Source organism: Harmonia axyridis, chromosome 6 (genome assembly GCF_914767665.1).
Source record: "Harmonia axyridis chromosome 6, icHarAxyr1.1, whole genome shotgun sequence".
NCBI lineage: Eukaryota > Metazoa > Arthropoda > Insecta > Coleoptera > Coccinellidae > Harmonia > Harmonia axyridis.
Window position 1 is genome coordinate 7496127 of NC_059506.1, and position 13429 is coordinate 7509555.

At 32.7% G+C, this 13429-nt stretch overlaps 1 protein-coding gene across 3 annotated transcripts in view; it reads right to left on the reverse strand.

Annotated features, from left to right (window-relative positions):
• Positions 1–7477: 7477 nt before the first annotated feature.
• LOC123682728 (serine/threonine-protein kinase S6KL) overlaps positions 7478–13429 on the reverse strand; it is a 129681-nt gene continuing 123729 nt past the window's right edge. For 2 of the 3 annotated variants that reach the window (XM_045621495.1, XM_045621494.1), the window contains 2 exons: positions 11050–11259; positions 7478–7756 (listed from right to left, as the gene is read on the reverse strand). In XM_045621495.1, coding sequence (XP_045477451.1) covers positions 7661–7756; positions 11050–11259 — 306 coding nt within the window. In that variant the 3' untranslated portion in view covers positions 7478–7660. Of the gene's footprint in view, positions 7757–11049; positions 11260–13429 lie in introns of those variants that run through there. The other variant, XM_045621496.1, reaches the window with a different exon arrangement.

Consider the following 13429-nt stretch of genomic DNA (forward strand, 5'->3'; position numbering starts at 1 on the left):
ATTTTCCTGTTTCTCTGATCCTACACCACCAATCTTTCGTGAAGTAAAAATTTTTGGATCACCACTTCAGATCCTGTCAATTAATTTTTTCTGACTAAAATTGTATTTGGCAAACTCCTACCCGAATATACTTTTATTCCCAACTGGAAACGATTGGATTAACTGTTCTAGAATCAATAAAGAATGATGCAAAGTAGACAGTCCATTTTATGTGGACATTAAGTGTTATGAATAAAAATGGAGAACATGCTAATGCTAGAGTTATTGGCATTTGCTACAGAGTAGATACTTCAACTTAGAAGGTACTGCATTTCGAATTAGATACCTACTTGTTATTTTCTGGAAGCTACTATATCAAGTAGCACTCTCATGAAAAACTGAAGTATTTACTACACTTTGAAGTAGGTACCGACCTCTTACAGATACAGATACTTCAGATTCAATTTGTAGTATTCACTTGATGTTAGCGGAGTTGGTGTAATAGCAGCTCCAGCTTCTTTACTAAGTCTAAGAGGTGTTTGGTTTTTCTGTTCTAACGATTAGTTAGTTCTTTGACGGCTCTGTCTTTTGCAGACTTCATCGAAGGTATCATCTTATAATCCTCTAGCTATCACAAATGCTTCCGTTTGGGAAATTTTTTCATAATACATTTCTACGTCTGATGACATTTTTACAAAACCCCGTATACACAACCAATTCAATACTAACTAGCAATACAACTTATAAGCAAAGAAAAATATTAAATGATTTCCAGGATAACTACAATTTTCTTGTGTACCAAAAACGATGAAATAAATAATCTAATAAACTAGTCATAACCTGTTCCCGAGCTCACTGAATGGAATATATGCTACACATATTTAAGCATATACTAAGTAAATACTACTTATAAGCAATGTAGTACATACTTCCAGTATCTACCACCGGAACCGAGTAGATGGTTTGTGATAGGGTGAAGATCCTTGAATGTTGTAGCATTAGCATTAACTTCATTTTGATTCATACCTCTCATGTGGCAACGAATGGAATCTTGCTTTTTGAAGAAAACCTAGCAAACAGAATACTCTGCCTAACTGAATAAAGGAACATATATGTATGCTTATATAAAGCAATAAAGTTATTTATAGGATTTCATTGATATAACACACAGCCTTTCGAGGCACTTACCATAGAAGTATAGTATAATATCCCCAAACCGTTTCTCCAACAATTCCAGTGTAACCCAGCTTTCAACAGCAAACCAAATATCAACATCACCCTTCACAGCCACTTCTAATCTTTTCATGGCCATCGTACATATATATGGGTAAAATCGCGATTTGTTGGATTCATAGTCTGGGGGAGGAACTAGTGTTTGATAATATTACTGTTTTTCATACAAAATGATGATATGAAGAATTTAAAGCTTTTTCAAAAAGTAGTGATTTTTCGAATACCATTGGTCTCTGAAACGTTTGCTGCAAATATTTCCATAGGATTCGTATATTGCGCTCTGAATATTTAAGCAAGGTCAACATCATCCAAAATGCCTCAAAATACATCAAGGCATCATGTATTGGTGTAATAATTTGCACTGAAATAATATAAAGTGCTACTTCATAATATCATATGATAACATAGGTAACATCTTCGACTCTATAGTGCAATGTCTTTTGTCATAACTGAGACCTAATATATAGGCACATTTATAAAGGAAATAAGTAATGAGTTCATATTTTGATATTCGATTATTGTTATTATTCAATAGAATATACAGGGTCCGGCAAAAAAACCTCCCTGATTTCAATAGGCATTTGCAAAAAGAATAAGAAACATATAGAACAATTACTTATATTTGTGAATAGCCTATATGATGCCATTTTACATCACTTAGTACACTTTACTTGGTTTTGAAAATTATGTCTGATAAATGATGTCCCCCCATTGTTAAGACATTCACGAAGTCTTTCCCTGAAGTTGTCCATAGTTCTTCGGAAGCCTTGGAATGGCTGCCACTTTCTGCCTAATGGCATCTTTCAGTTCTTGCAGAGTTCTGGGACGATGTTTGTACACTTCAGCCTTTAGGTACCCCCACAGAAAGAAATCACATGGTGATAAGTCGGGTGACCTTGGGGACCAGGAAATGTCATGAATGTCTTAACAATGGGGGACATCATTTATCAGACATAATTTTCAAAACCAAGTAAAGTGTACTAAGTGATGTAAAATGGCATCATATAGGCTATTCACAAATATAAGTAATTGTTCTATATTTTTCTTATTCTTTTTGCAAATGCCTATTGAAATCAGGGAGGTTTTTTTGCCGGACCCTGTACAACTGAATTTCTCAAACCTAAAACTAAGAAGAGAAAAGAGATAAGTAAAAATAATTTAGCAGAGTGGAACTATATTATTTAACAATAGTGTCTCTCGTTTAGAGCTTCGATTAAGAATAAAAATGAAACTTTTGATCAAGAAAATGGCTCGACCTCAATGCAGAACAGCTATAGGTACTTAAATAACGCTTGTTCACTTCCGACATTGTTAGAATTTCTATCCGGTGTGGAAATTCAGTTTTCTAGTTGGAATTTTATGGCGTTTTTTCAAAGGATATATTTGAATATACAAGTTTATAATCTACCATATTATTAAATATGAGAGTTTGATATTCCATTAAATATAAAGCACAATATTTTAAAAATAAGATTCTGATGAAATACATTGTTATTTTGATTATCATGTAGGTATTTATCATATATTCGTCACCGATTTCGAAGGATTTTTCTATTATTGTTATACCAAAGAAAATATATGTCATTGTGAGACAACAGAATATTTCGTTGTCGGCAAATGATAATTAATATGACAACGAATGTCAAAAATAATGTATGATTTTTTTCTTCGATCTTAAGCTTGGCTATATGCTTATTGAGTTCAATTCAATATGAGCATTTGAAAATTCCTCTACACCTTTGGTTATACCGAGTGTCCCGGGAGTAACTGTACATACTCTTACCAGAGGTAGAGTAGGACTAGGAGAGTACGGATTGACTGCAGAACATTAATTTCTTCCATTCCCAAAAAAAGCTACAGGGTGAGTTTGCATATTCATGGAAATAATGAAATCATCATCAGAACCAAACTCATCGACGGAATTCATTGAAACTTGGGATATAACTTACACATGCCGAGGTCGAGTCAAAGACATATTAATTTTTTCAATATTCCAGGACTGGACCCATTATTTCTCATTTAAATTGTTCAGGTTGAAAATATCACTTTTTATTTTGAATTTGAAATCATTGTTCATATTTTCATGAAAAACATAAATTCAGCTTCAATACGCGGTATCACTCGAAGTTGTCACATCTAACATTCTTTTTTCATTAATTTTTGAAATTGGACAAAGTTCGAAAAATTTGATTTATTCACATAAACAGGACTGAGATATCCCGTGATTGAACATGAAACGTAAAATTCTTCCTGAAAAAAGGTCAGGAGCTTCATTAAACTCATTTAATGATGAAACAACAATAACAAATGAAAAACATCGAATTTCAGTTTCAATAAATTCCGCCGATAAGTTTGGTTCTGACGATGGTTTCATTATTTCCATGAATATGCAAACTCACCCTGTAGCTTTCTTATAGGAAAGGCAGATATTAATTTTTTGCAGTCAATCCGTACTCATCTAGTCCTACTCTACCTCTGGTTACTCCCGGGACACCCTGTATATGGAATTAATTATTCCTCCTTTCAATTGATTAATTAGAAATGGAGATTTTGGGAATTCATTTATATTTCAGAATAAATTCAAATAATGGGATATTTGGATTTCGAAATGTATATTTCTAATTTAAATAACGTTTTTTCGCAATATTAAAGCAGATGAAGGTTCATTTTAGGCTCTAGTTATAGGCAGTTATAGAAAGTCCTTTGAAATGATTCTGATATAAACGATAGGAGGAAAACATCTTGCTTGATGATAGCGATAGAATATTGACAAACACAAATTTGAATAACTTATAATGTATGTTTAAGTAGGTATAGCTTTTGACTGTGATGTTTATTATACTCAAATTGTAGAATCCACTCGAGATGTGATTAACTTATTACTAAATGTCTAATGATATCCTCTTCATGTTGATCACAAACAATATAATATGCATATAACTAAAATACTTATGCAATGATTTTCAACAGAAATTTAATGCTTTTAATTTTGAGATGAGTATTAGGTACTTTCCTGAGATATATTGAGAAACTTTTGCCTAGGAAGCGATCCATAATAATTCATGTTCCACCTTCAAATAATTTAATTCAATCTTCAGGGTTTATTTATAACCAAAATATCAAAATAATGTTTTCCATTTTGAGAAAATTCATTCCAATGGATAATGGATTGGAAACAAATTATTCAATTGTTCAACGCAACACTTTCGACTTCAATCTTCAAGATATTTCAGCATAACTCAGGTTATAATTGTTTCAATAAAAAAAGTGTAGATTCGAAAATGTAATTGTTGACTATCAGAATTCATCATCCTCGAAAGTGAGAATATAATCAGATTGCAGGTACTGAGTTTGAAAGAATTCAAAGTACTATGCATATAAAATGCGCTATATATTGAAAACAAGACAAAGATCTTTTCGGTTAATAAGAAAAAATTAAAATCACTTGAAAGGACCTGTTGTTAATATTTCAGCCTTTCATATAGGTGGTAACCCTTACTTCTAAATTCATAGAGATTGACACTGTGAGAAATGCAAAATTACCTAAGTAGTTACAGAATTTACTGACTTACTGAAGATAAAAATTGAAAATTTTTCATTGAAAGATGTTATTTCAAAATTGTCAAAATTCAAGAATGAACATGCATGAGTTGATAATGTGGAACATTTATATATTATTTTGTTTTATAAATTTCTTTGCTCGATAAAATTAAATAGAGGTAGGATACTTGATGTGTATGGTATTCTATATAGTGTGAAACTATATTATGGAGAAAACAGTGTTCTATTTAAAATGTTATAAACTGTAATAGTAGGAGCCAACTCACATATTTGAATGGGTATCCAAATTCAGGACTTTACATATTTTCAAATTTATTCCGTCTCGATGATGTATTCCATTATAGGTACTTACTTAGCTCAGATAAATCAAATATACTGTATAACCTCTCTAGAATTGAAAGAATATAATTTTCATGTACTTACTAAAAATTTGAAGACTGCAATCACTATGGAAACAAATAAATGATTTAATCACGACTATATTACTTACTTTTCATATCATCATATGCAACTGACTAAATAAATATTCTCGTGGTACACAATATATTCTATTCATATTCACTCTTTGTATAGCTTTTTCAGGAGAAATATCCCATAGAAATGAATTTCAGATATTATATGGAGACATTTTGAATTTTGTTTGTTCCCTTATGTCGGAAATTGAATAAAATTATGAATTCTACTGTGTTATTTGTTCTTTCCATCATTGATTGTCGTTGCTGAGTCATTCGTCATAAAGGGAGGAGTAATATTAATAAAACATCCTACCCCTGAATGCATCGGAAAAAAAATGAACTCAATTGTTTTGAGTGAGAATCCAGATTGGATTCGGGAGAAAAAATAAGTTAATGTTCCGAAATTGATGAAATGAAAGAAAAAGAGGTGGAAATCCGTACCATATCATACAATGCTCTGTTGGAGGTTTTTGTCAAGATATGCATATGTTTAAAGACACAATGTTTTTGGTGACATTTTTATTCCACTTTTTCCTGCATAATAATAATAGGTAATGATGTTTCATACGACCACGACTATCCAAGAAATATGCGAAGAGAAGCCCATCCATGGAATACCGTTTAACCAGGAGCATATTGGCTTACATCAGGTGGAATGTCTCCAGAAGAAAGGTGAGAAATTTTTTAAAAATCAGAAGAACTCAAATCTCTCGTAAACTGTTAATTTTTGGTTATCCCTAAATATGGCTCAATAGCAAATGAGTTATACTTACACGTTATACTCAAATATGTACTCCGCCAAACTATATCTCTCAAGTACCTTCCCTGATATCAATGATGCCTTTGTTGTTTGAGATTTTACTTCAATCTTTAGATGTCTATTACTTATTATGTTCACTCCTAGATATTTGAATGACATCATTTATTCTACACTCTGATCTTATACAGGCGGTTCTAAAAAGACCACTTCAAACGAAAACAGAATGTAGATCAGAATGTGCTCAACCTGATGTGAAAAAATTGTTTTAATGAAAGTCTCACAGTTTTCGAGATATTCGATGTTTTATGAAAATGTTGAATTTTTTCACTTTAACTACTTTCTCTCATGACATAGACACAATTAAATACTTTTCCAACCAGTTTTTTCCGTGAATATTGTTGAATGATTGCTTCAATTTATGCACTGAAAAAAGAACAAAATATAATAAAATATATATATATATATATATATATATATATATGACAAAAATATAGCATCCATAGCAGACCTGTTTTCCCAGAAATCCCAGATGACATCACTTCTTCCGTTGAAATTTTAGTAAAAAGTTTCTGTATTTCACTTATCAAGCTGATACCTCGATAATTTTGTCGATTGTTCTTTCTCCTTTTTTGAAAATTGGTATCAAAATGCTCTTGGTGTCAAATATTTTATTGAGAAAAGTCAGTAATTCTTCGTGTAACGTTATGATAATAAATAATAGTATGGTTTATTATGTTAGCTACAGGGTATACACATTACTCCGATACTTGATCATCTCGTTTGATATTTCGTCAATGCCTGGAACTTTTTTGTTCTTCAGCTTTGTCACCATGTGATCTCCAAGGAAATGGTCCAACTCTGGATTTATCTCGAATTATCTTGATGTAGGTTCTGTGGTGATGTGCTGCTTGTTGTTTGGTCGTAAAGTTTTTGAAATACCTCTCCCATTCTTCCAAAGTAATTTTAGTGTTTTGTATTTACTCATTTATCGTACTCATCCAAAGAAATGAACAAGATTGTCGACAATTCTCCACAACCTTAGCTAAGAAGCGATAATGGCTGTACACCTCAGTTCCAACCGTAGAGCATTTTACCACATAGAAATTTTGAGAATGATTAACTGGCTTTTAAGTCACTCTAGAATAAAGTTATTAATGAATGTAAATAAATATTGATTGATACATATTTTTTTCTTCAACTCATAGTAATAACCATACTACTTTGTTTGTTTTTTCTGTAATCTTGACAAAGTCTGAATATATTCAGACTATTTATATTTGTGAAACATTTCTAAAACCAGCTATTTACCCTTTACCTCTGTAAAACTAAGCAGAGTTCACGCTCTGTATAGATGTATTGGTAATACATCTATTTTTTAGTGTTTGTTATATGCTCCTCTCGCTATATCTATTCATTTCACAAAAAAAATATAGAAGCATTTCATTCAATTTTAGAATTGCTGTTGAAAGAATTCTGATAATTTTAAAACTTTTTATGAGAATAATAATTCATTTATTGCTATCACTTTAAAATTTGTAAATAAAAACAGAATAAATTGAAATCTAATACTGCTTGATAATACTATTTTCATTTGAACGGATGTAATATCATTGGTGCTGTTCCATCAATATTGTTCGTTGTATGTATCTACTGTCCTTCAAGGCCATCAGAATTAAAATACACCATCGAAATCATCAAACACTTCTTTACTTTTTTTCGGTGGCGGTCCGTCAGGAAAATATTTCTCCATGATTGATTTTGGTTTGATCTGGAAATAAAATGCAAAACCATTTAGCTATACAATATAATAAAAATGAAATTTATAATGTGGAAAAGATACTGAAAGTGAATGAACTATTCAGAATTCAACAGGAACAAAAGTAGAAGACGTAGAAGTCATTGATGAAACCATGAGCGTATATGCGCAATAAAATTATTTCAAAGATTCATTCAATGTGTTATTCATTCAAAAAACTGAGTTCAGTTCTACCCTTAACATACCTCACAGTATTCACAGTAAGTACCTATCTATTCTAAGAAGTATTGATGTACTGTGAATATGAGAAATTGTTTTTTGAGCATACTTCAGTAGCAGCTTCTTCATTCCTAGGAACTGAAAATATACAGGATGTTTCATTGGGAAACGGAAATACTTAAAGGCAAATAGAGGACAACGCGATGGTCCAAGATATACCACATTTAGTAGCATTTAGTAGACAAGACAGTCAGATGACTGTCTTTGTTAACGAAATGGAGGCGGTTTTATGAATTTCACTAATTTCTTCCTGTGGTCATAACAAGTGAACCACTCCTTGTACATTTTTTTAATATTTGGCACATTAGGATATAGATAGAAGGAACGGAAAGTAAACATTTGTGCTCGATCCCGAAAGGCGAAAACAAGGCAGATGGAAGTTTAGTGTCGCCAATCACAGTTGAGCTAGCCGATTGTGTCTGCGAGCGTGGAGAATCCTGATTCCATTGTTGACTGCTTTAACAGGAACCTTTCCTCCATAACTTCACAATAGCTGAATCATTAAACTGAGAAAAACATTCACCCTTTTGAAATACGAAATGATTTTTATGAATAAATCACATTGTGAACTATTTTTGAGCATCAATTGATCATTTCGAAATTAATCAATTGTTACGCTACTGCTATAGTGTCTCGTTAGACAAAGAGTGACGAATGTTGGCATCAAAACAAAAGGCGATTTCTGTTCATCCGTTGTAAGTTTGGCTTTGGCACACTTTTTTTTTTATTTGATGCCAAAATTGATTACTCAATACACCACACAAAGAAAACCTAGGTATACAAAAATATACGGAACGATTGTAGGTATACTTGGAACCACACCCCGTATATCGTAATTTAGAAAATCGATTTGAAATAATATTTGACAAAAAACACCACAAACTAAACTGAAACATGTGTTTTACATTTTTGCCAAACACTTTTACTACATAATGGTGACTTTAATTAATAAATAAGAAAAACTATTGGATACACATCATAATTTTAAAATTATCAAATAATTTTTTAATACATTGGTCTAATCATTGTCAATTTTCCAGTTGTAACTGAGAGAAAAAATTCATCGCCCTTATATGTACAGGGTGGGCAAATAAGCGAGGTAAGCGGCTATATCTCAGGAACCACTCATCGTAGAGACTTGCGGTAAAAAATTTTACCACTAAAGTAAACAAAAGAAAACACTGGAAATTATTTTGAAGTTCATACCTCCACCGCTAGGGGGCGTAATAGCTATCGTCGAGTGGAAAAATGCATTTTACTCGAAAAATTTTCATATTAAGTTGGAAAAAAAATATCATCACTGTAAACCTTGGAAAATTCTCTATCTGTTTGAATTGTCACTTTCGATTTTGCGACATCAAATAAGGGTGGGGGAAAGATAGAAATCTGACTGATTGAAATGTCTGTAACTTCAGTTTGGCTCAACATTTTTGAGCAAATTAGATCTTATTCGACAGACAACATCTTGTTTATTAAGGAAAAAATATACTCATGATGAATTTGATTCAGCTGCTTCCGATAGGGAGCGCTGAGTCAGAAGTTCATTGTTTTGTTCATTTTTCTCTGAAATTTCAAATGTAATGATAGGATTTTCTTAACAGAAACAAAAATTTCATTGAATTTGCATGAAAAAACCTGAAGGTCGCAAAGCGATAATTTCAGGCGTTCTGAAGTTATGGCCGAAAGAAGATATTCTTCAACTGATGAACTGCGAAAAACCAAATTGAGTCTTCAAGTTCTAACAGAAACAGAAATCCCATCAAATTTGTATGAAAAAACCAAAAGGTCGCAAAGCGATAGCTTCAGGCGTTTTGGAGTTATGGCCGAAAGAAGACACAATTCAGTTTTTCAGTGCATCAGTTGAAGAATATCTTTTTTCGTCCATAACTAGAGAACCCCTGAAGCTATCGCTTTGCGACCTTTTGGTTTTTTCATACAAATTTGATGGGATTTCTGATTCTGTTAGAACTTGAAGACTCAATTTTGTTTTTCGCAGTGCATCAGTTGAAGAATATCTTCTTTCGGCCATAACTTCAGAACGCCTGAAATTATCGCTTTGCGACCTCGAGGATTTTTCATGCAAATTCAATGAAATTTTTGTTTCTGTTAAAAAAATCCTATCATTACATTTGAAATTTCAGAGAAAAATGAACAAAACAATGAACTTCTGACTCAGCGCTCCCTATCGGGAGCAGCTGAATCAAATTCATCATGAGTATATTTTTTCCTTAATCAATAAGATGTTGTCTGTCGAATAAGATCTAATTTGCTCAAAAATGTTGAGCCAAACTGAAGTTACAGACATTTCAATCAGTCAGATTTCTATCTTTCCCCCACCCTTATTTGATGTCGCAAAATCGAAAGTGACAATTCAAACAGATAGAGAATTTTCCAAGGTTTACAGTGATGATATTTTTTTCCAACTTAATATGAAAATTTTTCGAGTAAAATGCATTTTTCCACTCGACGATAGCTATTACGCCCCCTAGCGGTGGAGGTATGAACTTCAAAATAATTTCCAGTGTTTTATTTTGTTTACTTTAGTGGTAAAATTTTTTACCGCAAGTCTCTACGATGAGTGGATCCTGAGATATAGCCGCTTACCTCGCTTATTTGCCCACCCTGTACATAACGCAAAATTGATAATGCTGAAATATCGTTTATTGCTTCAGTGACATAAGAATGAAACACCCTGTATAAGTAGAATGGTTGCAGGATTAAAATTGATTTGATCTTCAAGTACTCTTAAGAGTTTTATCGCTGGTAACTATGTACCTGCGCAATTGGCATATATCATTCCAGATATTGCTGTAGATGTTTTTGATGAGAACCATTTGTATTTTATTTTTTCATTATCTTGCAAACCACTTCGAACATTAAAATGAGGACATATATACATTAGTAGGTACTTTTTAATATTCTTGGTTCATATATAATATTCAATATTCATAAAATTTCCAAAAAAGTTTGTAAACATACACATATTTTGAAAATAAATAAAATTCAAGAAATAATGATAAACCTACGCTTTTCATTTTCACTTTCTGAAAATCATAGCCTTTGAAAAAAGCTATGGTAGTAAGTGAACGTAAAGATCGCAATCTCTTCTTCGGATCAATCTCGAGAAGTCTCTGTAAAAGATCACGAGATGGCGGGTCCAGCTCGACTTCCTCAGGAAGACTGCCTGGTTTCCTATTTTCCTTATTTTGTCCCGATGGATCTAGTGTCTGCGGGAACTGAAACAAGAAAATATATTTATAATTACCATATTCACCGAATTTTAATGTTATATTCACATTCTTCAGGAATGATTGAATTTGAAATTTAATTTTTCTTCGATACCCATTCTGCTTAGATTTTCTCTGGTTCTGAAAACGCTATCAGTAGGTATATAATTTTGCATGGAGGTTGAAATTTTTATCCTATACTTTGATGCAGTTTATTAGACCTATTGTTTTTTTGTCAAGTAAATTAAGTAGACCAATTTATTTTCCAATAGGTATTTTTCTTGAATTGCTATGTAATTATGTGATCAGCTTAAAATTCTTATTTTATAAGTCCTCCAAAAATCTCAACTCTGTCGGTTTTGTGGTCATGGAAATATTAGGTATAAAAGAAGCGATATTCTTCCTAAATATTCTCTGGTTCTAGAGCCTAGATCAACATGAAATTTTGTTTGGAGCTTCATATTCTGTTATTTTACATTCAAATGCACCGGATCCGTACTTTTGAAATCAGTAGTTCGAAAAGTTATATTTACGGATCCCCTAGTCGGCATTCGAGATTCGAACCTAACCTAACCTAACCTACCCTGAATGTTTCAAGTTTCTAGGTAGTTCCGCTCCGATAGAATTGAATTTCTCGAATTCATCATTACTGACTCGAATCTTATTATTTGAGAACATCCCTAGCTCAAAATTCGAAGATTACGTATCTACATTGTGAAGGAATGATGGAGCGATATGTTCAAGGAATGACCTTTCAAAAAAATTTCATTTCATTTTGAGATGCTTAATATATAATGCCTATAAAATTTTTATTTAATCATCAAATAACCTTGTGTAAAACAATATTTCTGTATCGAATCATTCAGAAGAGCATAGTTTTAATGACAAATACTAAATACATTCGTTTCTGAAGGTACCTACACTACTCATATTGGTAAAAACAAATTGCAATGAGACAATTTGAGATCAAATCGAAATCAAAGGCAATTGCGAGATTTGCATAATTATTTTGCATGTTTCATTTATTTCTTCATTTGGGGTTTGTTTCCAAATTTTTATAATGGATAATTATAATAATATGGGAGAAAAAACTGCGTCAATTTTATTTGCAAATGATATTCCGTAAGTCCAAGCGCTGATAATGTTAGATAAATAATAGAAAAGTCTTTGTGGAAACTGTGGAAAGTATGTTCATAGATTTTGCATCACTTCAATGCCATATGAATTCACAAATCACATTAAAAAATTAGAGAAGCACTGATGTGAATTCACATAATGCGCGCCACTCACGAAGCGTTTCTTCCAGCGTTTGGTAGCTAGCGTCGAAGAGATTCCAGTCAGACAGCTCGGGACACGGCCGTACTACTGTAAATCAGAGTATGAACTTGACTGCCCGACTGGAATCTCTTCGCCGCTAGCTACCAAACGCTGGAAGAAACGCTTCGTGAGTGGCGGGCTTAACTGTATCTATAAAGGTCTCCAAGGGTGTAATTGGCAAATGAATAAACAAGCGCTCAAACGCTCCTGACTTCACGTCAGTAGTTTCCTAATTTTTTTTCGATGTTCTGCCTGAATTTTCTATGGTTCTAGTTATCTACGCGAACAACCTGGAATTCTGTGAAAGGCTTGAAATTGTCATTCCTCATCCAAATGCACATTTTTTTTTCGATCGAGTCTGTTGTTTTGGAATAAACAGGAAAAACATTCTTCGATCGACCATTTTCACCGAACCCCTAGTCGGATTCAACAATGGTATTCGAAATCTGAACCTACCGTGAAAATTTCAAGATTCTAGGTTTTTTCGTTCGAAAATTACCAATGTAGGTATACTACCGGACAGACAGAATCGAATTACAGGAAGGATTCGTCATTAGTCAATCGAACCTAGGTCCTTCTGTTCGAAAGGACGAACGAAATTCAGATATTGTGACGAAATTATAGAGCAATCCGTTGGAACGAGCGCTCGAAAACTACCGTATTTCTTGTATACAGGGTGGCCACTTTTTCAATGGGATTGTATTGGTAACTTTTAAACCATAAGAGTTAGAAGGTCGGTCAAATGGAAAAAAAGTTGCATGCATAGAAGCATTATCAAGCAGTTCAAACAAATCGAGATTATCAAGGCCGGTTTTCGAGATATCATAAGAAAAGTAAATTATGTCATTTCGATTTTTCTTTT